Raw genomic sequence first — 25,915 nt, forward strand, 5'->3', positions numbered from 1 at the left:
AGCAGGATCCTCTATGACCCACCTCCAGAATATTGGAAATAAAAGCAAAAATAAACAAATGGGACCTAATGAAACTTAAAAGCTTTTGCACAACAAAGGAAACTATAAGCAAGGTGAAAAGACAGCCCTCAGATTGGGAGAAAATAATAGCAAATGAAGAAACAGACAAAGGATTAATCTCAAAAATATACAAGCAACTCCTGCAGCTCAATTCCAGAAAAATAATGACCCAATCAAAAAATGGGCCAAAGAACTAAACAGACATTTCTCCAAAGAAGACATACAGATGGCTAACAAACACATGAAAAGATGCTCAACATCACTCATTATTAGAGAAATGCAAATCAAAACCACAATGAGGTACCATTACACGCCAGTCAGGATGGCTGCTATCCAAAAGTCTACAAGCAATAAATGCTGGAGAGGGTGTGGAGAAAAGGGAACCCTCTTAACACTGTTGGTGGGTGGGAATGCAAACTAGTACAGCCGCTATGGAGAACAGTGTGGAGATTCCTTAAACAACTGGAAATAGAACTGCCATATGACCCAGCAATCCCACTTCTGGGCATACACACTGAGGAAACCAGATCTGAAAGAGACACGTGCACCCCAATGTTCATCGCAGCACTGTTTATAATAGCCAGGACATGGAAGCAACCTAGATGCCCATCAGCAGATGAATGGATAAGGAAGCTGTGGTACATATACACCATGGAATATTACTCAGCCGTTAAAAAGAATTCATTTGAATCAGTCCTAATGAGATGGATGAAACTGGAGCCCCTTATACAGAGTGAAGTAAGCCAGAAAGATAAAGATCATTAAGCATACTAACACATATATATGGAATTTAGAAAGATGGTAACGATAACCCTATATGCAAAATGGAAAAAGAGACACAGAAATACAGAACAGACTTTTGAACTCTGTGGGAGAATGTGAGGGTGGGATATTTCAAAAGAACAGCATGTATACTATTTATGGTGAAACAGATCACCAGCCCAGGTGGGATGCATGAGACAAGTGCTTGGGCCTGGTGCACTGGGAAGACCCAGAGGAATGGGGTGGAGAGGGAGGTGGGAGGGGGGATCGGGATGGGGAATACGTGTAAATCTATGGCTGATTCATATCAATGTATGACCAAAAAATAAATAAATAAAATAAAATAAAGTTGGTGAGAAATGTCAAAAAAAAAAAAAAAAGAAAAGAAAATATTACAAACTTCACAGAAGCCATGAACTCTTCCAGGTGCTAGAGATAAGATAAAATCCCTGATCTCATGGAACAGTCATTCAGGAAAGAAAAACCTACCAAAAATACGTCAGTGATGTGAAACTAAAGCAGAATAAAGCATTACATGTTGAAGAATATTATTTTATATAAGGTTATCAGTGGAAAGCTCCTCTAAGGAGGTAACATTTGCATAGGTATCTAAATGCAGAGTGGAAACAGTGTTAATATCTTGACGTGGCCCAAAAGAACCAGTACACTGGAGATTTTTCATGTTTATATGCATATTCTTTTCTGTTCATCCATTGAACAAATATGTACTTCGTACTAACAAGGTGTCAGCCAAGTTGCTAAGACAGATACCATCCCTACCTTCACAGGGCTCATGGTCTAGCAGGAGAGTTGGACATTTCATAATTGATTTCACAATTAATTGTTTCACTCTTAATTGTGATGCTGGGCAGAAAAAGCAGGGCACTTGGAAAATGCGTAGTAGGCTGGTCTAACCCAGTGCATATGAGGGTGAACAGTAAAGTCTTTCCTAAATGATAATTTACTTACTATCCAAAGGATATATAGCAAGATAGGAAGTAAAGTTCTAGAACAAGCTTGTATTTGAGGAAATAAGGTGAGCATAACTAGAGCACATAGAACAGGAGAACGAAAGAGAGCAGACAAGAAATGGTTGGGAAAACAATACAGCTGATCCACGTACAGAACTGCGTCTTGACATCTGTAAGCACCCAACACCATAGCACCATTTGATGAGGAAAAGTCATCCATAATCTCAAATTCAAAAAAATGAAAATAAAAAACCTTTTTGATCATGTCCATATGACTTTCGATCAGATTAAGATGTGTTTCTTCTGCACACAATTCAATCTCATGTGACCAGACTTACAACTAACTAATTTCTGATGAACTCAGGAAATGATTAACACTATTATGTATTTTCTATATGAGCTCCACAAAGGAAAGTTACACCCTTGATAAAATATAACAACTTCACAGGTCAAGTCCATATTTCAAGGTCACATTAATGACTGACTCATTTAGGTGGTTTTTCAATCAAATATTTCAATTTTCCACAAATGCCTAGAAAATAACCCTGGAATATAGATGTATTTTTTTCCTTGGGACAGTTTTGTGTTTTCCCTTGGGACAAGTTTTGTATATTTTTAACTTAAGTGTAATAATTTAAGAACACAAGACAGTATTTACTCTTTCAAACCTTCTCTTTCCTAAGCCTAGATACCACCCCCGTCCCTGGGTCTCACCTAATATTTGCACCCCATATCACTGAGAAGATAAAAACCGGACAACAAATTCCACATCTTCCCTACATCTATTAATCTACACCTATACCCAAATACAGAAAAGGCAATGGCAACCCACTCCGATACTCTTGCCTGGGAAATTCCATGGACAGAGGAGCCTGGTGGGCTACAGTCCATGGGGTCGTGAAGAGTTGGACAAGACTGAGGGACTTCACTTTCACTTTTCACTTTCATGCATTGGAGAAGGAAATGGCAACCCACTCCAGCGTTCTTGCCTGGAGAATCTCGGGGATGGGAGCCTGGTGGGCTGCCATCTATGGGGTCACACACAGTCAGACACGACTGATGTGACTTAGCAGCAGCAGCAGCATACCCAAATATGGCCTTAGCTCCTGTCTCTGTGGATGAAGTAGCCTTATACTATACCCTATCCCTTCTCAATATAGTATCAGTCAGTCCTGAATATTCACTGGAAGGACTTGATGCTGAAGCTGAAACTCCAATACTTTGGCCACCTGATGCAAAGAACTGATTCATCTGAAAAGACCCTGACGCTGGGAATGACTGAAGGCGGGAGGAGGGGATGACAGATGATGAGATGGTTGGATGGCATCACCGACTCAATGGACATAACTTTTAGTAAGCTCTGGGAATTGGTGATGGACTGGGAAGCCTGGTGTACTGCAGTCTATGGGGTCACAAAGAGTTGGACACAACTGAGCGACTGACCTGAACTGAAATAATTTCATCAGCAAATCAATATGTTAATGTAATAACTGAATGCAGAATGCCAGAGAATAGCAAGGAGAGATAAGAAGGCCTTCTTAGATGAATAGTGCAAAGAAATAGAGGGAAATAAAAGAATGGGAAAGATTAGAAATCTCTTCAAGGAAATTAGAGATACAAAGGGAACATTTCATGCAAAGATGGACACAATAAAGAACAGAAACAGTAAAGACCTATCAGAAGCAGAAGATATTAAAAAGAAATGGCAAAAATACTCAGAAGAACTATACAAGGAAGGTCTTAATCACCCAGATAACCACTAGGTGTGGTCACTCACCTAGAGCCTGACATCCTGGAGTCTGAAGTAAAATGGGACTTAGGAAGCATTCTAACAAATAAGGCTAGTGGAGGTGATGGGATTCCAGTTGAGCTATTTCAAATCCTAAAAGATGATGCTGTTAAGGTGCTACACTCAGTATGTCAGCAAATTTGGAAAACTCAGCAGTGGTCACAGGACTGGAAAAGGTCAGTTTTTATTCCAATCCTAAGAAAGGCAATGCCAAAGAATGCTCAAACTACCACACAATTGCACTCATCTCACCCGCTAGTAAAGTAATGCTCAAATTCTCCAGGCCAGGTTTCAGCAATACGTGAACCATGAACTTCCAGATGTTCAAGCTGGATTTAGAAAAGGCAGAGGAACCAGGGATCAAATTGCCAACATTCACTGGATCATAGAAAAAGCAAGGGAATTTCAGAAAAACAACTACCTCTTTTTCACTGACTATGCTAAAGCCTTTGATTGAGTGGATTACAATAAACTCTGGAAAATTCTTAAAGAGATGGGAATACCAGACCACTTTACCTGTCTCCCAAGAAACCTGAATGCAGGTCAAGAAGCAACAATTAGAACCTTACATGGAACACATTAATGACTCAAAATTAGGAAAGGAGTATGTCAAGGCTGTATATAGTCATCTTGTTTATTTACCTTATATGCAGAGAACATCATGCAAAATGCCAGGCTGGATGAATCACAAGCTAGAATCAAGATTGCCAGGAGAAATATCAACAACCTCATATAAGAGATGATATCACTCCAATGGCAGAAAGTGAAGAGGAACTAAGGAGCCTCTTAATGAGGGTGAAAGAGGAGAGTGAAAGAGCTGGCCTGTAACTCAACACTCTGAAAATTAAGATCATGGCATCTGATCCCATCACCTCATGGCAAACAGTCAGGGAAAAAAGTGGAAGCAGTAACAGATTTTATTTTCTTGGGCTCCAAAATCACTGTGGATGGTAACTGTAACCTAGAAATAAAATGTTTGCTCCTTGGAAGAAACAGCGACAAACCTGGACAGTGTATCAAAAAGCAGAGACATCATTTTGCCAATGGTTTGGTTTGCTTTAGTTTTGCCAATGGTTTGCCATAGTCAATGCTATGGTTTTTCCAGTAGTCATATACAAATGTGAGATTTGGATCATAAAGACGGCTAATCGTTGAAGAACTGATGGTGCTGGAAAAGACTCTTGAGAGTCCCTTGGACTGCAAGGAAATCAAACCAGTTGGTTCTAAAGGAACTCAACCCTGAATATTCATTGGAAGCACTGATGCTGAAGCTCCAATACTTCGGCCACCTGATGTGAAGACCCCAATTCACTGGAAAAGACTCTGATGCTGGGAAAGACTGAGGGCAGGAGGAGAAAGGGGCAACAGAGGCTGAGATGGTTGAGTGGCAGCACTGACTCAATGGACATGGGTTTAAGCAAACTCCGGGGATAGTGAAGGATGACAGAAGCCTGGCGTGCTGCAGTCCATAGGGTCACAAAGAGTCAGACATAACTTAGGGACAGAACAATAACTACAATCAACATGCTATGTCACCCACGTTAATAAAAAAAAAATTCTTAGTTTATAACCCCCTTCGGTTACCCCCATTTGTCTCCTCCATATGCAAGGAAGTTCCTATGAAGAGTGGCCCTCCTGTTCTCTAGCCATTCAATTATACCCAGGCTTCTGTTGCTACCACTACCCTTCAAACACCGCTCATCTCACATGAGTAAGGCTTACGTCAGTTCTCAATCCTTTCTACTTTTGAAACCATTATAGAGCACTGAATCATTCTTGAACTCCTTCTTCACTAGGCTCCTGGGACATTACCTTCTTACTCTGTGGCCACTCCTCTCCTAAAAAATGTCCTTCCCAAGATATCCATTTCCTAATTCCCAGAATCTGAGTATGTCCATTAATATGGTAAAGGGACTTTGAAGATAACATTAGAGACTTTGAGATGGGGAGATTATCCTGGATTATCTAGGTGGGCCTGATGCCATCACTAGAATTCTTCTCAGAGGAAGGCAGGGCACTGAAGACAGTTAACATTGAACACAAGAGTTTGGAGTGGTATGAAGGACAGGCCAGGAGCCAAGAATGGAAGTGGCCTCTAGAAACTAGATATGTCAAGGAAATAGTCTCCACGGCAGTCTCAAGAAACACAGCCCTATCACCTTGACTTTGGATTTCTGATCTCCAGAATTTTAAAGTTCTTTTTTCAGTTCTCTGAGAGTGATAATTTGTTTCCACAGTAATAGGAAACTAATACATCTCTCCAAACTGAAAATCTTTGACTGCCACAGGATTCAGCCTCTGTCCCTCCTATTTTCTACCGGTTTTTCTAGTTATCTCAGTCAATGCCACAGCATTAAGTGTCTGAAAGATGACAATTGTCAAGTGCCTATCTTTTTTTAGAAATTTATTTATTTTTTATTGAAGGATAATTGCTTTACAGAATTTTGTTGTTTTCTGTCAAACCTCAACATGAATCAATCAGCCATAGGCATACATATATCCCCTCCCTTCTGAACCACCCTCCCACCTCCCTCCTCATCCCACCCCTCTAGGTTGATACAGAGCCCCCGTGTGAGTTTCCTCAGCCACAAAGAAAATTCCCATTGGCTATCTATTTTACATATGGTAATGTAAGTTCCCATGTTACTCTTTCCATACATCTCACCCTCTCCTCCCCTCTCCCGATGTCCACAAGCCTATTATCTCTGTTTCTCCACTGCTGCCCTGTAAATAAATTCTTCAGTACCATTTTTCTAGATTCCGTATATATGTGTTAGAATACAATATCTATCTTTCTCTTTCTGACTTACTTCACTCTGTGTAATAGGTTCTAGGTTCATCCACCTCATTAGAACTGACTCAAAGGCATTCCTTTTTACAGCTGAGTAATATCCCATTGTGTTTATGTACCACAACTTTTGTCCATTCCTCTGTCGATGGACATCTAGGTTGCTTCCATGTTCTAGCTATTGTAAATAGTGCTGCAATGAGCAATGGGATACATGTGTCTCTTTCAATTTTGGTTTCCTTTGGGTATATGCCTAGGAGTGGGACTGCTGGGTCATATGGTGGCTTTATTCCTACTTTTTTAAGGAATCTCCATACCATCTTCCATAGTGGCTGTATCAATTTACATTCCCACCAACAGTGCAAAAGCATTCCTTTTCTCCACAGCCTCTCCAGCATTTATTGTTTGTAGACCTTTTGATGATGGCCATTCTGACCAATGTGAGGTGGTATCTCATTGTAGTTTTGACTTGCATTTTTCTAATAATGAGCGATGTTGAGCATCTTTTCATGTGCTGTTAGCCATCTGTATGTCTTCTTTGGAGAAACGTCTGCTTAGGTCTTTTTCCCACTTTTTCACTGGGTTGTTTGTTTTTCTGGCATTGAGTTGTATGAGCTGCTTCTATATTTTGGAAATTAATCCTTTGTCAGTTGTTTCATTTACTATTATTTTCTCCCATTCTGAGGGTTGTCTTTTCACCTCGCTTATAGTTTCCTTTGCTGTGCAAAAGCTTTTAAGTTTAATCAGGTCCTACTTGTTTACATTTGTTATTATTTTTGTTACTCTAGGAGGTGGGTCATAGAGGATTTTACTTTTCTTTATGTCATCAGGTATTCTGCCTATGTTTTCCTCTAAGAGTTTTACTGTTTCTGGGCTTGCATGTAGGTCATTAATCCTTTTTGAGTTTATCTTTGTGTATGGTGTTAAGTGTTCTAATTTCATTCTTTTACATGTAGCTGTCCAGTATTCCCAGCACCATTTATTGAAGAAGTTGTCTTTGCCCCCATTGTATACTCTTGCCTCCTTTGTCAAAGATAAGGTACCCATAGGGGATGGGTTTATTTCAGGGCTTTCTATCTTGTTTCATATTTCTGCTTTTGTGCCAGTATCATACTGTCTTGAAGACTGTAGCTTTTTAGTATAATCTGAAGTCAGGAAGGTTGATTCCTCCAGCTCCATTCTTCTTTCTCAAGACTGCTTTGGATATTCGGGGTCTTTTGTGTTTCCATCGGAATTATGAAATGTTTTGTTCTAGTTCTGTGAAAAATGTCATTGGTAATTTGATAGGGATCACATTGAATTTGTAGACTGAGTTTGGTAGTATAGCCATTTTCACAATATTGATTCTTCCTATCCAGGAACATGGAATATCTCTCCATCTGTTAATGTCATCTTTGATTTCTTTCATTAGTGTCTTATAATTTTCTGTGTTCTTTTTTCTCCTTAGGTAAGTTTATTCCTATATATTTAATTCTTTTAGTCGCAATGGTGAAAGGGATTGATTCCCTAATTTCTCTTTCTGATTTTTCATTGTTAGTATATAGGACTGCAAGTGATATCTGTGTATTGATTTTGTATCCTGCAACTTTGCTATATTCACTGATTAACTTCTAGTAATTTTCTGACACTATCTTTAGAGTTTTCTATGCACAGTATCATGTCATCTGCAAACAGTGAGAGCTTTACTTCTTCTTTTCCAATCTGGATTACTTTTATTTCTTTTTCTTCTCTGATTGCTGTAGCTAGGACTTCCAGAATGATCCTGAATAACACTGGTGAAAGTTGACACCCTTGTCTTGTTCTTGATCTTAGGGGGAATGCTTTCAGTTTTTCATGATTGAGAATAATGTTTGCTGTAGTTTTATCATATAGGGCCATGTTCAGGTAGGTTCCTTCTAGGCCCATTTAATCATAAATGGGTGCCAAATTTTGTCAAAGGCTTTTTCTGCATCTACTGAGATCATATGGTTTTTATCTTTCAATTTGTTAATATGGTAGATCACATTGATTGATTTGCATATATTGAAGAATCCTTGCATCCCTGGAATAAACCCAACTTGATCATGGTGTATGAGCTTTTTGATGTGTTGCTGAATTCTGTTTGCTAAATTTTGCTGAGGATTTTTGCATCTATGTTCATCAGTGATACTGGCCTGTAGTATTCTTTTTATGTGTTGTCTTTGTCTGGTCTTGGTATCACGGTGATGATGGCCTCGTAGAATGAGTTTGAAAGTGTTCCTTCCTCTGAAACTTCTTGAAAGAGTTTTAGAAGGATAGGCATTAGCTCTTCTCTATCCTTTTATTTTCACTGGAGTCTAGTTGCTTTACAATGTGTTGGCTTCTACTGTACACAAAGTGAGTCAGCCATACACATGTATCGCCTCTTTTTTGGATTTATTTCCCACTTAGGTCACCACAGAGCACTAGTAGGGTTCCCTGAGGTCAGGGAAAAAATCAAGTGCCTATCTTTATCTGGACCTTTCCACAGAATTATAGTTTCATATATTCAACTACCTCCTTCATATTTTTTACAACGTCTACAGGAAACCTCAAACTTAGTACAACAGAAGCAAACTTTTGATCTTATCATACAAAACTCTCTTCCCTAGCATTTCCTATCTCAATAAAGGACCACTGTGTTCTAGTTATTCAGAGCAAATCCTTGGACCCATTCGTCTTCCCATTCTGATACCTGATCCCTGACTAAATGGCTTATCCTCATTTCACCTCTAAATCTCTTCAGCACACAAACACTTCACACCAAATACTATATTACACAAATTGCCCTAATTGTCATCATCTTTGCCTTGATCATCACAATAGCTTACTTCTTCCCTTACCTTCTGTGAAGTACCATCCCCACAAGGGATAGGGTGGTCCCATAGAAGTGGGACTTCACACAGCACCATCTCAAGTTCCCTTTTCATTCACGGTAAAACCTAAAGCCCATATCATTGCCTTTAAGACCCTACAAGATACCACACACAGAGCCTCCCTAACCACGTCTCCTACTTCCCTCCATGATGTCATTCTTCTCTAGCCTCACTCCACCTTTTTAGATTCTGCATCCTGTACCTAAAATAATGCTCTCAGTTACCTGCACGACTTATCGCCTCACTCACTTCTCAATGCTGGCTTAAATTTTACCTTTCACAGGGTACCTCTGACCAATCTATAGAAAATGACTTCCCACCCCTGGAACTCTGTCCTGTTTTACTCTTCTCTACTTGTTAAAACCAGAACATATATATACACAAATAGTATAGATAAGAGAGAAATATTTTATACAAACTTTCTAATGAATTACTTCATGATCAAAAATGACTTTCATAAGAACTTGCATCAAAACCTCCAAAATGCTGTGAGCACTCCTGCTCTGAACCAACCAAGAGTTGGTTTTGTGTGACTTCATTCTCAATTCTCCGAAGAATGCAACGGAAGAGACTTTAACACATACAATGAATACCTTAGGGTTGTATGTGGTAAATTTTGGTTCCCAAAATTCAGGGTTAATCAGGATCACATGGCAGACTTGTTTGTTAAAACACAAATTGGTGTTTCCATTCCCAGAGTTTCTAACTAAGTAGGTCTGAGGTAAAGGCCCAGAATTTGCATTTTCACAAAATCTACCATATGCTTAGGTTGCTGGCCTGGTAACCATAATTTGAGAATCAGTACCTCAGTGCTTCAGGGCTTAATTCTCTACCAAAAATTGTTGAAACATACTACTCTAATGTGAGGATCATAGGATTGTATTAAATTTTCTAAACTAGAGCTAACATTTATTCTTCTTAAAATAAATGATCACATAAAGATGAATAAATTCTTTCATTAATCTTAAAAAATATTAGAAATATTAAGCAGATGTCTATCTCAGCAAGATTTAGGCTTTTTAGGATTTTTAACAGGGTAACATTTGATTAATGACCAAATGCAGGTAAATTTCTGTGCAGCAAATTTTAAGAAAACAAACCATGGTCAACTATTCATACCATGAAAACTGGTTCCCATTTACTGAGAATTCAATATTTAAAACAGTAATTGAGAACTAGACCAAAGAATTTCACAATTTGTATGGAAATACAAAAAACCTCGAATAGCCAAAGTAATCTTGAGAAAGAAGAATGGAACTGGAGGAATCAACCTGCCTGACTTCAGACTCTACTACAAAGCCACAGTCTTCAAGACAGTATGGTACTGGCACAAAGACAGAAATATAGATCAATGGAACAGAATAGAAAGCCCAGAGATAAATCCACGGACCTATGGACACCTTATCTTTGACAAAGGAGGCAAGGATATACAATGGAAAAAAGACAACCTCTTTAACAAGTGGTGCTGGGAAAACTGGTCAACCACTTGTAAAAGAATGAAACTAGAACACTTTCTAACACCATACACAAAAATAAACTCAAAATGGATTAAAGATCTAAATGTAAGACCAGAAACTATAAAACTCCTAGAGGAGAACACAGGCAAAACACTCTCCGACAGAAATCACAGCAAGATCCTCTATGACCCACCTCCCAGAATATTGGAAATAAAAGCAAAACTAAACAAATGGGACCTAATGAAACTTAAAAGCTTTTGCACTACAAAGGAAACTATAAGTAAGGTGAAAAGACAGCCCTCAGATTGGGAGAAAATAATAGCAAATGAAGAAACAGACAAAGGATTAATCTCAAAAATATACAAGCAACTCCTGCAGCTCAATTCCAGAAAAATAAATGACCCAATCAAAAAATGGGCCAAAGAACTAAACAGACATTTCTCCAAAGAAGACATACAGATGGCTAACAAACACATGAAAAGATGCTCAACATCACTCATTATCAGAGAAATGCAAATCAAAACCACAATGAGGTACCATTACACGCCAGTCAGGATGGCTGCTATCCAAAAGTCTACAAGCAATAAATGCTGGAGAGGGTGTGGAGAAAAGGGAACCCTCTTACACTGTTGGTGGGAATGCAAACTAGTACAGCCGCTATGGAAAACAGTGTGGAGATTTCTTAAACAACTGGAAATAGAACTGCCATATGACCCAGCAATCCCACTTCTGGGCATACACACTGAGGAAACCAGATCTGAAAGAGACACGTGCACCCCAATGTTCATCGCAGCACTGTTTATAATAGCCAGGACATGGAAGCAACCTAGATGCCCATCAGCAGACGAATGGATAAGGAAGCTGTGGTACATATACACCATGGAATATTACTCAGCCATTAAAAAGAATTCATTTGAATCAGTCCTAATGAGATGGATGAAACTGGAGCCCCTTATACAGAGTGAAGTAAGCCAGAAAGATAAAGAACATTACAGCATACTAACACATATATATGGAATTTAGAAAGATGGTAACGATAACCCTATATGCAAAACAGAAAAAGAGACACAGAAATACAGAACAGACTTCTGAACTCTGTGGGAGAATGTGAGGGTGGGATATTTCAAAAGAACAGCATGTATACTATCTATGGTGAAACAGATCACCAGCCCAGGTGGGATGCATGAGACAAGTGCTTGGGCCTGGTACACTGGGAAGACCCAGAGGAATGGGGTGGAGAGGGAGGTGGGAGGGGGGATCGGGATGGGGAATACATGTAAATCTATGGCTGATTCATATCAATGTATGACAAAAAAATAAATAAAAAAAAAAAACAGTAATTGATAATCAAGATTGATTCATTATGTAATTAACTACTTTTTATCCAAAATGTGGACTTTCCTGGTGCCTCGGTGGTAAAGAACCCTCCTGCCAAGGTAGGAGACATGAGTTTAATCCCCGAGTTGAGAAGATCCCCTGGAGAAGGAAATGGCAACCGACTCTAGTATTCTTGCCTAGAAAATCCCATGGACAGGGGAGCCTGGTGGACTATAGTCCATGGGGTTCCAGAAGAGTTGGACATGACTTAGCAACTGAACAACTATCCAAATAGTGGTATTCTTTTATTATAAAATGTCGATATTTATGTTACCATTATCTCATATATCCCTAAAGTCCATCTATCTCTATTTACTGATTGTTTAACATCAGCCAAGCACTGCTTTAGTTGTTGCAATGATCCTATTTCATTGGAAAGTTTCTGTCAAGCATAATACCTGATGTTTAATAACTGTTTAATGAATAAACACAGAAATGAATAGCAGTAAAAATTTACAGGTACAAAAATGTTTCCAAAATATGAAAACAAAGATAATTCAGTATAACCTAAACACAAATGACTTGGTATTTTGAAATCACTTACCTTTAAAATTTTAACACAATGTCTCTACAGTTGTGCAGATTGTTTACTACAGTACAGCTGAGACTGCTTAACTTTCAAAGACCCACTCACCAGGCAGGCTCTCGGCCAGCATCAGGGAGTTTATTTCTTGGCGTGTTTCCAGGGAATAGTTAACTGGTAAGAGTGGTTCACTGCGCCTAAATGTCCATGTAAACAATATGGTTTATGCTGAACACCTGCTTTCCTCCTGGGAATCTGAAATTTAAGTGCAAGGCAGAAGTATCTACATGACCAACCTAGTGCTTTAAGACACCAAGTCTCTAATGGGCTTCCCTGGAAAGAAGCATCACACCCATGCTGCTGCCTTGTCATTGCTGGAAGGAAGGTGTGCTTTGGGTCATCCTAAGGGGACAGATCACGAGGAAGATGTCACATGGACTCCTCCAGACTCTGTCTACATCTTTTACTCACATGATCCAACTTCACTCTAATTAATTTGAGTCCTAAGTTCACTCTAGAGCACCATGAGTTCTTCTAGCTAATCTCCACATATGGGAGTGGTTCTTACTGATGCCCAATATGGTAGATTTTCAAAAAGCCAAGATTCTTACCTGCTGATATGCTTCATAGATCACATCAAATAGAAAGGCCTGTGGCATCTCACTTGCCCTGTGTCTGGCACGCTCCAGGGAGTGGTCTAAGCAGCTGTCTGCAGACGGACTGACGACAGTAGACACAAGAGGTCGGGTTGCTCCCGAGGCCTAAAGGACAAACGGAGATGCAAATGACACATTTACATCACCTAAAAATATCCAAAAGTTCTCAACTCTGGCTCTGTCTTGAAACGGATCTTATACCTTCAACAAGCTACCTCAAGAAAATATTCAAACAAGACTTTATTTTGGCTCATAAATAAAATCATTTACAATCAAAGACCAGTATCAGTACTTCCCTGGTGACACAGGGGATAAGCATCTACCAATGTAGGAGACATGAGTTTGATCCCTGATCCATGAAGATTCCACAAGTTGCAGAGCAACAAAGCCCGTGCGCCACCGTTAAGTTCATGCTCTAGAGCCCTGGAGCCGTAACTACTGAGCCGGCAAGCTACAACTACTGAAGCCCGTGTGCCCTAGAACCCACGCTCCACAACAAGAGAAGCCACCACAATGAGAAGTCCGGGTACCGCAACTCAAGAACAGCCCCTGCTCGCCACATCTAGAGAAACCCCATGCACAGCATAAAGACCCAGTGCAGCCAAAAAGCCCACCAATCTCAAACCACTACAGTTCTATATAGTAAGAGATATAAACAATTCTTCATTATGGGTCCAAAATCCTTTTCATCACAGGCTATTGAAGTCAAATACTAAGAAAGGATGCTCAGATAAAATTGGACACTCCCTGAAGATGGGAGACAGAAAGAGACTATTGTCCAGGAATGAAATGGGTTACACATGAATATTTACTTGTTAATGTGCCTTCAAGTATTTAATTTACACATTAGATCATTAAGGAAAAAAACACATCCCCTAAGATCTCCAAAATGAGCTCTGCCACCACCCAAATGACAATGAATTTCTGCCTTGCTCTAATTCCTGTGAAAAACAGCTCCCTTCAAACACAGCATCCATGTGAAGCTCCCCGAGGCAAAATGTCCACTGATTTCAACTGCTCTGATGAAAGCTCTGTCTCATTAATAGATGCATCTAAATTTTAAAAAGACACCTTATCTGACAGTTTTTCCGTTTACCTTTAATAAAGTTACACTGTAATATAGTCTTGAAGGTCCATACCATACAGCTACCTCGGTGAAGTAGCCTTAAAATGAAGTTCCCAGTTAGGATAATTAACCCAACTGTCTTAGATTAACTGGAAAATGTCTTATCTTTCATATAAATACAGCACATAACATTAACACCTAAGAAGAATTTGGTCTCCAGGAGACCACATCTGAGAAAGATAGACTGTCCACAAACTAGTTTACAAAGGCCAAGGGATTGGCTGAAAATCAAAGCTAATGTGTGAGCCAAGCAGACAGCGTACAAACCGTGTCACCATTTCCAATGACTCAAGCAGAGATGTGGAGCCTAGGCATAAAAGCAAAAGTGAAGAGACAGCCAGGGCTGATAGGGAGTGATTATGTCCAAGGGGATGAAAGACAGGTAAAGAGCAAGCCCTTTGGTAGCTCTATTTTTAGTTTTTTAAGGATCCTTCATGCAGTTCTCCATAGTGGCTGCACCAGTTTACGTGACCACCAGCAGTGGAGGAGGGCTACCTTCTCTCCACACCCTCTCCTGCATTTACAATGCATAGACGTTATGATGATGGCCATCCTGACCAGTGAGAGGTGATACCTCATTGCAGTTTTGATTCACGTTGCTTTAATAATTAGTGATGTTGAGCATCTTGAAAAGATGAGCTCTTTAGCCATCTGTATATCTTCTCTGGAGAAATCTTTTTCTTTTAATATTGAGCTGTGTGAGCTATTTGTGTATTCTAGAGATCAATCCCTTGTCAGTTGCTTCATTTGCAAATATTTTCTCCTATTCTGAGGGTTGTCTTTTCATTTTGTTTATGGTTTCCTTTGTTGCACAAAAAGCTTTTAAGTTTCATTAGGTTCCATTTGTTTATTTTTAGGTTTATTTTTGGGTTTATTTTTATTACTCTAGGGGGCAGAACCAAAAAGATCTTGCTGTGATTTATGTCAGAGTGTTCTATGTTTTTCTCTAAGAGTTATATAGTATCCAGCCTTTAATCCATTTTGAGTTTATTTTTGTGTTTCATTCTTTTACATGTGGCTGTCCAGTTTTCCCAACACCACTCATCAAAGACACTGTATTTTCTCCAGCTGTATATTCTTGCTGTATATTCTCGTGGAATGAAGGAAAAAACGGATGATGGTTCTAGTACCACAGGCTTCATTCTCTCCAAAATTTAAGAGAGATTCTTAAATGTTAACTTGTTGAATGCCCTTAGGACAACTTTCAAAGACTTTAAATGGTTGTTTTTGAAAATGGCTTTTCTTTAGTCACAGTTGTTTTGCTGGGAAGAGACTCTGCACAACTCTTGGTGACATTTTGTGTATCTCATGTTTTTTTAATGTTATGTCATAGTCTGGCATAGAGTGAACTATAAGTAGTTGAAATAGAGCTATGTTTTTTCCCTTAAAAAGCACTATGTACATGTGTGCATTCCTTTCCTGTCTTGTCTTCTGAAACCTCTGTTGATAGGTGCTAGCTTGACAAGTTGGGTTTATTCTTGCCTCTTTTGTCATAGATTAGCTGATCCAGCAATCCCACTTCTGAGCATATATCCAGAGAAAACTATAATTCAAAAAGATACATGCACTCCAAGGTCCACTGAAGCACTATTCACAATAGCTAGGACATAGGAGCAACTGAAATGTCCATCAACAGAGCAATAGGTAAAGATGATGTGGAACATATATACAATGGAATATTACTCAGCCATAAAAAAGGAAGAATGCCATTTGCAGCAACATGGATGGTCCTACAGAGTGTCATACTGAGTGAAGTCCAAAAGAGAAAAACAAGTATTGCATGATATTGCTTACATGTGGAATCTAAAAAAAGGGTACAAATGAACTTATCTACAAAACAGAAATAGAGTTACAGATGTTGAAAACAAACTTACGGTTACAAGGGAGTAAGGTGGGGGGAGAGATAAATTGGGAAGTTGAGATTAACATATACACACTATATAAGACAGATAACTAATAAGGACCTACTTTACAGCACAGGGAACTCTATTCAATACTGTGTAATGACTTCTACGGGAAAAGAATCTAAAACAGAGTGAAGATATAAATATAAGTCTGATTCACTTTGCCGAACACCTGAAACTAACACAACATTATAAATCAACTATACTCCAACAAAATTAAAAAAAAAAAAAAAAGAGCAAACCCAACTTGTCAAGCTACACCTATCAACAGAGGTTTTAGAAGACAGGAAAGGAATGCACACATGTACATAGTGCTTTTTAAGGGAAAAAACATAGCTCTATTTCAACTACTTATAGTTCACTCTATGCCAGACTATGACATAACATTAAAAAAACATGAGATACACAAAATGTCACCAAGAGTTGTGCAGAGTCTCTTCCCAGCAAAACAACTGTAACTAAAGAAAAGCCATTTTCAAAAACAACCATTTAAAGTCTTTGAAAGTTGTCCTAAGGGCATTCAACAAGTTAACATTTAAGAATCTCTCTTAAATCTTGGAAAGAATGAAGCCTGTGGTACTAGAACCATCATCGTTTTTTCCTTCATTGCACAACACCCAGCTCAGCGTGACTAAAGTTCCACTCAGAGCAGGTGTGGCCAAGAAGACAGGCCTCCCTGTACCCCTGGCTCCCAGGGGGAGGGGCAGAGCGCAGCATTTCCCAGCCCACTCAACTCCAAGACACAGAGGCTCAATTACAGACTAGTGTGGCCAGGAGGTGGTAGGACAGTCCTTCTCCCACACAGCCTCCACCCACAGAGTGAAGACCTACTCCTTGCATGGTAGGCAGAGAACACTGGGGCCCTCATCCCCCTTTGGCCCAGTTCACACAGAGGGCAGAGGTTCTGTGCTGGAAGAGGCAAAAGAAGAGGAGCCTACTGCCTCCAGGCAGCACCTTACCATGAAGAAGTGGTGTTGCTCAAACTGCATGCCGACCAATAGCCCCAAGATACAGGCACGGTGACTTTTCACAGGGAGAAAGACAAGCTCTAATAACAGACAACGGTGAAGCTTGCCCCAAGGGAATTCACTTAATTGGAAGTGAGTGTGAGAAAGTTGAAGGATAAGTACACTCTCAAACAGAGATCAGCATGGTAAGCAATTAAGAGCAAGGAGATCACTTCATGAGAGCAAAAAGCTGAACCATAGGCAAGCTAGTTTATCAGAGACAACCAGAACAAGAGACAGCTAACAAGAACCTCCCGCCAATCCCCTGAGTCAGAGCAAACCTCAAATACTGGCTTCACAAACTACCCCTGCTAAGGGGCCAGGATTTAATTGGATGAAACCTAGGGTACTCTATGTACTGGGCGTTGGTCCAAAGTAAAACAACAGTTAGTAGGCAATGAATGGAGCTTATCAGTTGGGTGTCAGAGGCAGGCAGTATAACAGAGATCAGACTGCTAAAACCACTGTCATTCCCTGATGACTAAAACACACATCTAGAACTCCACCCTCTGTGAAGTGACTTCAGAGGCTTTGCACTGTACAGGAACAAGACTGACTTTTCTGGTTTACTTTAGTAGCCAAGAAAATAAGCCCTACAGAGATACACAAAATACATTTTCTAAAATACGCATTTTTCAACAACAAAAAATGGAAACACATGCATCCAAACAGGAAGGTGAATCTATACAAAGGATAAAAAAAAAAGGAACAGAAACTGCCTGTGATAGGACCAGATATCACACTTAAGCAGGTAAGACGTCAAATCAGGTGTTACAAACATGTTCAAAGAACAAAAGGATGCCATGTGTAAATGAAGTATGATAACCATTAGTATCATCAATATTAAGAACAGATATCTTAAAAACTGAGTAGTAATTTTAGAATTAAATGTAACTATAATGCAAAATTCACTAGAGAGGTTCAATAATAGACTTGAACTGGAGAATAACAGAATTTAAAGTTAGATCAATAGATTATACAAAGAAAAATGAACAGATTCACTGTGACATGTAGGACATCATTACAGACATTTCTGTAATAGGAGTACCAGAAGGAGAATAAAAGCAAGAAAGGAGCAGAAAAAATATTCAAAGAAATTATGATTGAAATTTTCCCAAGGAAAACAAATCTCTACACTCAAGGAGCTCAACATATTCAAAGCAGAATACACACAAATTTATATCCAGACACATCTTAGTAAAAAATGAAAAAGCTAAAATTACAAGAAAAAATGTTGAAAGCAACTAGAGAAAAATGTTATCATTAACAAGAGAATACCAATAAGATTAACAACAGATTCTAATCAGAAACAATGGAAGCCAGAAGGCAGGTAGGTGATATTAACTGCTCAAAATAAAAACCTGTTAAAGGTAAAGTCCAGCAAAATGAGCATTTACAAAAATTAGATCAAAATAACATCTCAGAGCAAACAAGTATATTTCATGTCTAGCTGATTCACCCTACAAACTTCAAGCTGAAAGAAAGCCAAGTGTAGACAGTAATCCAAATTCACACGAAAAAGACCACCATTAAAAAAAAACAAGAAAAAAAGAGTATAAATGCCTATTTCTGTCTTATGAGGTTTAAAAAGAAACTGTATAAAATATATAAGTAACTGATCAACCAATAACATTGAAACATGTATTTGACAAAAACAGCATAAAAGATTAGTAAAAGTGTATTATAGGAAGAAAAGAATGGTATCTTGAATCCACAGTAACAAGTGAAAAGTGAAAATAGAAAACAAGAAGGTTAATATGACATTGAGCTTCCCAGGTAATGCCATTCCTTATAAATATAGCTTACCTTTCTTCTCAGCTTCTATAACTGTTGTAAAATAAGATGAGGTGATAACAACAGTTGATTATTGGGTTTCCAACGCTGGGCTGGAAGAAGCACAAGCTGGAATTAAGATTGCCAGGAGAAATATCAATAACCTCAGATATGCAGATGACAACACCCTTATGGCAGAGAATGAAGAGGAACTAAAAAGCCTCTTAATGAAAGTGAAAGAGGAGAGTGAAATAGTTGGCTTAAAGCTTAACATTCAGAAAACTAAGATCATGGCATCTGGTCCCATCACTTCATGGGAAATAGATGGGGAGACAGTGGAAACAGTGTTAGACTTTATTTTTTGGGCTCCAAAATCACTGCAAATGGTGACTGCAGTCATGAAATTAAAAGACGCTTACTCCTTGGAAGGAAAGTGATGACCAACCTATATAGCATATTAAAAAGCAGAGACATTACTTTGCCAACAAAGGTCCGTCTGGTCAAGGCTATGGTTTTTCCAGTGGTTATGTATGGATGTGAGAGTTGGACTGTGAAGAAAGCTGAGCATGAAAAAATTGATGGTTTTGAACTGTGGTGCTGGAGAAGACTCTTGAGAGTCCCTTGGACTGTGAGGAGATCCAACCAGTCCATCCTAAAGGAGATCAGTCCTGGGTGTTCATTGGAAGGACTGATGCTGAAGCTGAAACTCCAATACTTTGGCCACCTCATGCGAAGAGCTGACTTATTGGAAAAGACCCTGATGCTGGGAGGGATTGGGGGCAGGAGGAGAAGGGGACGACAGAGGATGAGATGGTTGGATGGCATCACCAACTCCACGGGCATGGGTTTGAGTAAACTCTAGGAGTTTGTGATGGACAGGAAGGCCTGGCGTGCTGCGATTCATGGGGTCACAAAGAGTCAGACATGACTGAGCGACTGAACTGAACTGAACATACATGCATCTAACACTAAATAGCACAAAAAGGCGGAAGAGGGAATAGAGCTATTTAAGGGTAACATTCCTGTATCCTTCTAGATTTTAATTAGCATATATGTGGATTATGTTAAGATACATACTCTAAGCCCTGGAATAGCCACTAAGAATATAAAAGTTGAAATGAAAAAATAAGCAAATTAATGTTCCAACAGAAAATATTCTTTTAATATGAAATAAAGCAGTAATGAAGAAAGACACACAAGAAACAGAAAATAAACTGGCCAATGTAAACTCAAAAATATCAATAACATTAATTTTAAGTGGATTAAACAATCTAAAGTCATACTGTTAAACTGGACTAAAAACCCATGCTTTGTATAGGAAACAAAAATTTGAGACTCAAAGATCAAAATACACTGAATACAGAAGGATGAAAAAGGCTATATATAGAGCTAACAGTAATCATACGAAAGCTGAAGTAGCTGTATCAGAAGAAAAAAAGAGATAAAATCCTTTTCTAATTAAAAAAGAAAGGGCAATTCAACAAAATATAAGGATTCATCTAACAGATCTCCAAGTACATGAAGCAAAAATTGGTAGGACTTAAAAGAGAACTAAATAATCCTACCATTGGAGGCATCAACATCCTACTTTCAATAAAGAGTAGAACAACCAGGCATTATGGAAGTAAGACTTGAAAAGCACTATAAACCAACTATATCTAATGTATCAAATACTCCATCAACATGAGTAAGTTCTTCTAAAGTGTACGTGGAGAATTCTCCAGATCAGACCAAATACTCAGCCATAAAAAAGACACAATAAATTTTAAAAACTTAGAGTCATATTAAATATGTTCTCTGACCTTAAGAGTGAAATTAGAAAACAGTAGTGCAGCCAAATGGTTGTCTGAGGAGGCCCTACAAATAGCTGAAAAAAGAAGAGACAATAAAGGCAAAGGAGAAAAGGAAAGACAAACCCATCTGAATGCAGAGTTCCAAAGAATAGCAAGGAGAGATAAGAAAGCCTTCCTCAGCAATTAATGCAAAGAAATAGAGGGAAACAATAGAATGGGAAAGACCAGAGATCTCACCAAGAAAATCAGAGATACCAAGGGAACATTTCATGCAAAAATGGGCACAATTAAGGACAGAAATGGTAAGGACCTAACAGAAGCAGAAGATGTTAAGAAGAGGTGGCAAGAATACACAGAAGAACTATACAAAAAAGATCTTCATGACCCAGATAACCACAAGATTATCAAGGTTATCAAGAGCCACCTAGAGCCAGATATCCTGGAATGTGAAGTCAAGTGGGCTTTAGGAAGCATCACTACAAACAAAGCTAGTGGAGGTGATGGAATTCCAGCTGAGCTATTTCAAATCCTAAAAGATGATGCTGTGAAAGTGCTGCACTCAATATGCCATCAAATTTGGAAAACTCAGCAGTGGCCACAGGACTAGGAAAGGTCAGTTTTCATTCCAATCCCAAAGAAAGGCAATGCCAAAGAATGGTCAAACTACTGCACAGTTGCACTCATCTCACCCACTGGCAAAGTAATGCTCAAAATTCTCCAAGCCAGGCTTCAACCGTATGTGAACCGTGAACTTCCAGATGGTTAAGCTGGATTTACAAAGGGCAGAGGATCCAGAGATTAAATTGCCAACATCCGCTGGATCATCAAAAAAGCAAGAGAGTTCCAGAAAAACATCTACCTCTGCTTTATTGACTATGCCAAAGCCTTTGACTGTGTAGATCACAACAAACTATGGAAAATTCTTCAAGAGATGGGAATACCAGACCACCTGACCTGCCTCCTGAGAAATCTGTATGCAGGTCAGGAAGCAACAGTTATAACTGGACATAGAACAACAGACTAATTCCAAATAGGGAAAGGAGTACGTCAAAGCTGTATACTGTCACCCTGCTTATTTAACTTACATGCCGAGTAAATCATGCAAAATGCCAGGCTGGATGAAGCACAAGCTGGAAGCAAGATTGCAGGGAGAAATACCAATAGCCTCAGATATGCAGATGTGATAAGATACCCTTATTGCAGAAGGTGAAGAGGAGCTAAAGAGCCACTTGATGAAAGTGAAAGAGGAGAGTGAAAAAGCTGGCTTAAAACTCAACATTCAGAAAATGAAGATCATGGCATCTGGTCATTTATCCGGAGCAAATAAAAACACAAACTCAAAGATACCCACTCCTTTGTTCACTGTAGCATTACTTATAATAGCCAAGACATGGAAACCTAAATGGCCACCATGAAAGAAAAGATAAAGAAAATGTAGAATAATACAAAGAAATACTAACCATAAAAAGAACGAAATTCTGCCATTTTCAATGACATATGAAGAACTCAAGGGCATTATGCTAAGTGAAATAAATCAGACAGAAAGACAAACACTGTATGATCCCGCTATGTGGAACCTAACCCAAACAGAAAACAAAAATAGCTCATCAATACAGAGAACAAGCTGTTGGCGGGGAGGGGACAAAATGCATAAGGGAAGTCAAAAGGTACAAATTCCAGGTACGAAATAGGCCATGGGGATGTAATACAGTTCATACTATCGTGCATATTTAAAAGTTGCTGAAAGAATAGATCGTTGTCTCTTCAGAAGAAATTCTGTAACTATGTATGGTGATAGACACTGACTTACTGTGGTAATTTCTCAATGTATACAAATGTTGAAACATTATGATGTACATCTGAATCCAGTGTGTTGTATGCATAGTTCAAAAAATGTTTTAGAGAACCAAAAAGTAATGTGGGAATTAAGAACACAGCCACTGAACAACAGGCTACAAAATGAATCAGAGAAGAAGTCACTGTGAAAATGATATGTTGAGAGCAGCAACATACACAAGGTAATGTAACCTGAGAATGCAGCTAAAGTATTTACAGCTGGGATTGTCCATATAAAAAAAGACAAAATCAAAAACCTAACCTTCCACCTCAAGATATTGAAAAAAGAAAAAGACTAAAATTAACGGAGGCATAGAGAACATAAAAGCAGAAAATAGGAAAAGAAAGGAAAAAACAAAACCAAAAGTTGGTTCTTTGAAAAGATTTAACCACTTTTTTCTAGTTTAGCTAAAGATTTGCAAAACTCAAATAAATAATATCAGGAGTGACAGTGTTGATCTTTCCACTAACCTTGTAGAAGTAAGGAATAAGAAAATCGCAAGTGTATTTTAACACATTAGGTTACAGATAAAATTACAGTGTTCCAGAAAGACGCAAACAAAACTACCTCAAAGACAGAAAATTTGAATAGACTTTTAATAAAATTAGGCACTTTTTAATTTCTCACAAAGAAAGCCCAGGCCCAGACGGCTTCACTGGTTATTCATAAAAAAAGAAAAAAAACTGTAAACACCAATTCCTCACACTATACCAAAAGGCAAAAGAGAGGAACATTTTCCAACACATTCTACAAGACAAGTATTACCAAAACCAGATACATCACCAAAAAACCTAACTACAGATAAATATCCCAGAAAAGTACCAAAAAACAAAACAAAACAAAAAAACCCACAAAAGTCAAGATAACAAACCAAATTTGGGAACAAGTAGTATTGTGTACCATGACCAAGTGGGATTTATCCCAAGAAATTAATATTAAACATACCAAAAAAAAAATCAATGTAATAAACCATATTAATAAAGAACAAAAAGACACGAACAACTCAATAGACTTAGAAAAAGTATCTGACAATATCCAACACTCCTTCATGAAAAAAGCCATGCAATAAACTTAACAGCGGAGAACTTGCTCCATCTGATCAAGGGCATCTACAAAACGTCCACAGTTGACATCATACTTAATGGCGTGATGACTCAATGTTTTCCCTTCAACATCAGGAACAAGGATGTCCACTGTTGCCACTTTCAATAAAAGTACTGGAAGTTCTCGTCAGGGCAGTTATGCAGGAAAATCTAATACAGGCATCCAAGAAAACTAAAACTGTCTTCATCTGCAGATGACCTAATCTTGCATACAGAGAATTCTCATGCATCCATTTAAAAAGTATTAGAATAAACTAGTTCAGCAAGAATGCAGAGGACAAGATTTAATACATAAAAGTGTATTTCTAAATATTAACAATGAACAGTCCAAAAGTAATTCATTTACAGTATCTTCAAAAAGCACTAGAGAAGGCAATGGCAACCCACTCCAGTACTCTTGCCTTGAAAATTCCATGGACAGAGGAGCCTGGTAGGCTGCAGTCCATGGGGTCTCGAAGAGTCTGACACGACTGAGCGACTTCACTTTCACTTTCACTTTCATGCATTGGAGAAGGAAATGGCAACCCACTCCAGTGTTCTTGCCTGGAGAATCCCAGGGACGGAGGAGCTTGGTGGGCTGCCGTCTATGGAGTCGCACAGAGTCGGACACGACTGAAGTGACTTAGCAGCAGCAGCAAAAAGAACACTTAGGAACACTTAAAGAATATTTAACAAAAGTATAATATATTTAGATATAGTCAGTATGTGCAAAACATGCTAAGAACTACAAAAAATTTCCTACCTCTTATCGAAAGGCCAACATCTCCACATACTTACTGGCATCCATTCCTTCCCATGTAGGTCTTCATACAACAGTCTGTCCTGCCTCAATTTTTATTCTTTTATTAAATTGTCTCCATTTTTAGAGACAAATTGCTTAGAATACAAGCAATTTGTGACACCTCCTATCATTAAATCAGTCTTCCATCAATCATACATCTGCCAGCTATTATCAAATTTCTCCACACCAGTTTAAAGCAAAACTCTTTCAAACAATTGTCTGTACTGTACTACTCCTTATCTATAATTTCTCTCTCCTCCTATGCATGTTATGGTCTACTTTTATTAGGATTTTATCTCCACAACTCCACAAAATAAATTTTCCAAGCTCACAATGAACCTCCACATTGCTCTTTATCTTCTTGAGAATGTCTCTTCACTTGGTTTTCAGAAACCATTATCACCAAGGAAACCCTCTCATCATTCCACACTTGAAATACTAGATCCTTAAATCCTCCTCCTAAGTAGAGAGTACTTCCAGAGCTCAGACTCCCCTACTACGTTCATTCCACAGGTGACCTCCTCAAGCCCCGTAGCCTCAAGTATCAATACCATCTGATACTAGACCATGCAAATCTATACATCCAACCCAGGAAGTTCTCCTTAAATCTGGACTTGTACATCCAAATACCTATTTAACATCTCTGTTCATTTCAAAACATATATCTGGACTATAAAATCACAGTTCTTGTTTCACCCATACCACATACCCCAAACTGGCTCCTCTATAGACTTTCCCAGCTACAAACACATCTATTCTTCTAGTCATTCTTACCAAAAACCTTGAAGGTCATTGTTTTTTCCACTCTTACATTTCATAATGAATCCATCAGCAGAACATCAGTTTCAAGTATCACAAATCTGCCCAACTTTTCAGTTTCTACTGCCACAGTCTGAATCCGAGGCACCCATGTTCACTCTCTCAGATCCCACACATGAAGCAGTGATCATGAACACATTATAGCTGCACAGAGTCACATGAACAGGTTTCCGCCAACATATTGTGCAAAAAACATGCCATCAAAATATATGTAAAACAGTTAAAAATCTGATGAATGTGTGAATTATAGCTCAACAACAACAACAAAACCTAATTAATATGTTCTTTAGGGATACATGCTACAAAATTGAACAAAAGGGCAAGAAAACAAACTTCAAGATAATGTTTATCTGTCTGGGAAAAGTAAGCACAATCAAGGCAGGGACAGAGTAACTAGTTGTGTTCTATTTATTACACCACGTGGTATAATCTCCAAGTGTCTGAAGTTCTCTGCATGTTTTCAGTATTTTTAAACAGGATTTCTAAAATGTATAACTATGGACCCTCATTTTGATT

The 25,915-nt window shown here is 38.6% G+C and overlaps 1 protein-coding gene across 2 annotated transcripts in view; it reads right to left on the minus strand.

Annotated features, from left to right (window-relative positions):
* CRPPA (CDP-L-ribitol pyrophosphorylase A) overlaps positions 1-25,915 on the minus strand; it is a 397,343-nt gene that overhangs the window by 342,804 nt on the left and 28,624 nt on the right. For both annotated transcript variants that reach the window (XM_043462762.1, XM_043462761.1), the window contains exon 3: positions 13,212-13,361. In XM_043462762.1, the coding sequence (XP_043318697.1) occupies positions 13,212-13,361 (150 nt within the window). The remainder of the gene's footprint in view (positions 1-13,211; positions 13,362-25,915) is intronic.

The sequence above is a fragment of the Cervus canadensis genome, chromosome 3 (genome assembly GCF_019320065.1).
Source record: "Cervus canadensis isolate Bull #8, Minnesota chromosome 3, ASM1932006v1, whole genome shotgun sequence".
In the NCBI taxonomy this organism is placed as follows: Eukaryota; Metazoa; Chordata; class Mammalia; order Artiodactyla; family Cervidae; genus Cervus; species Cervus canadensis.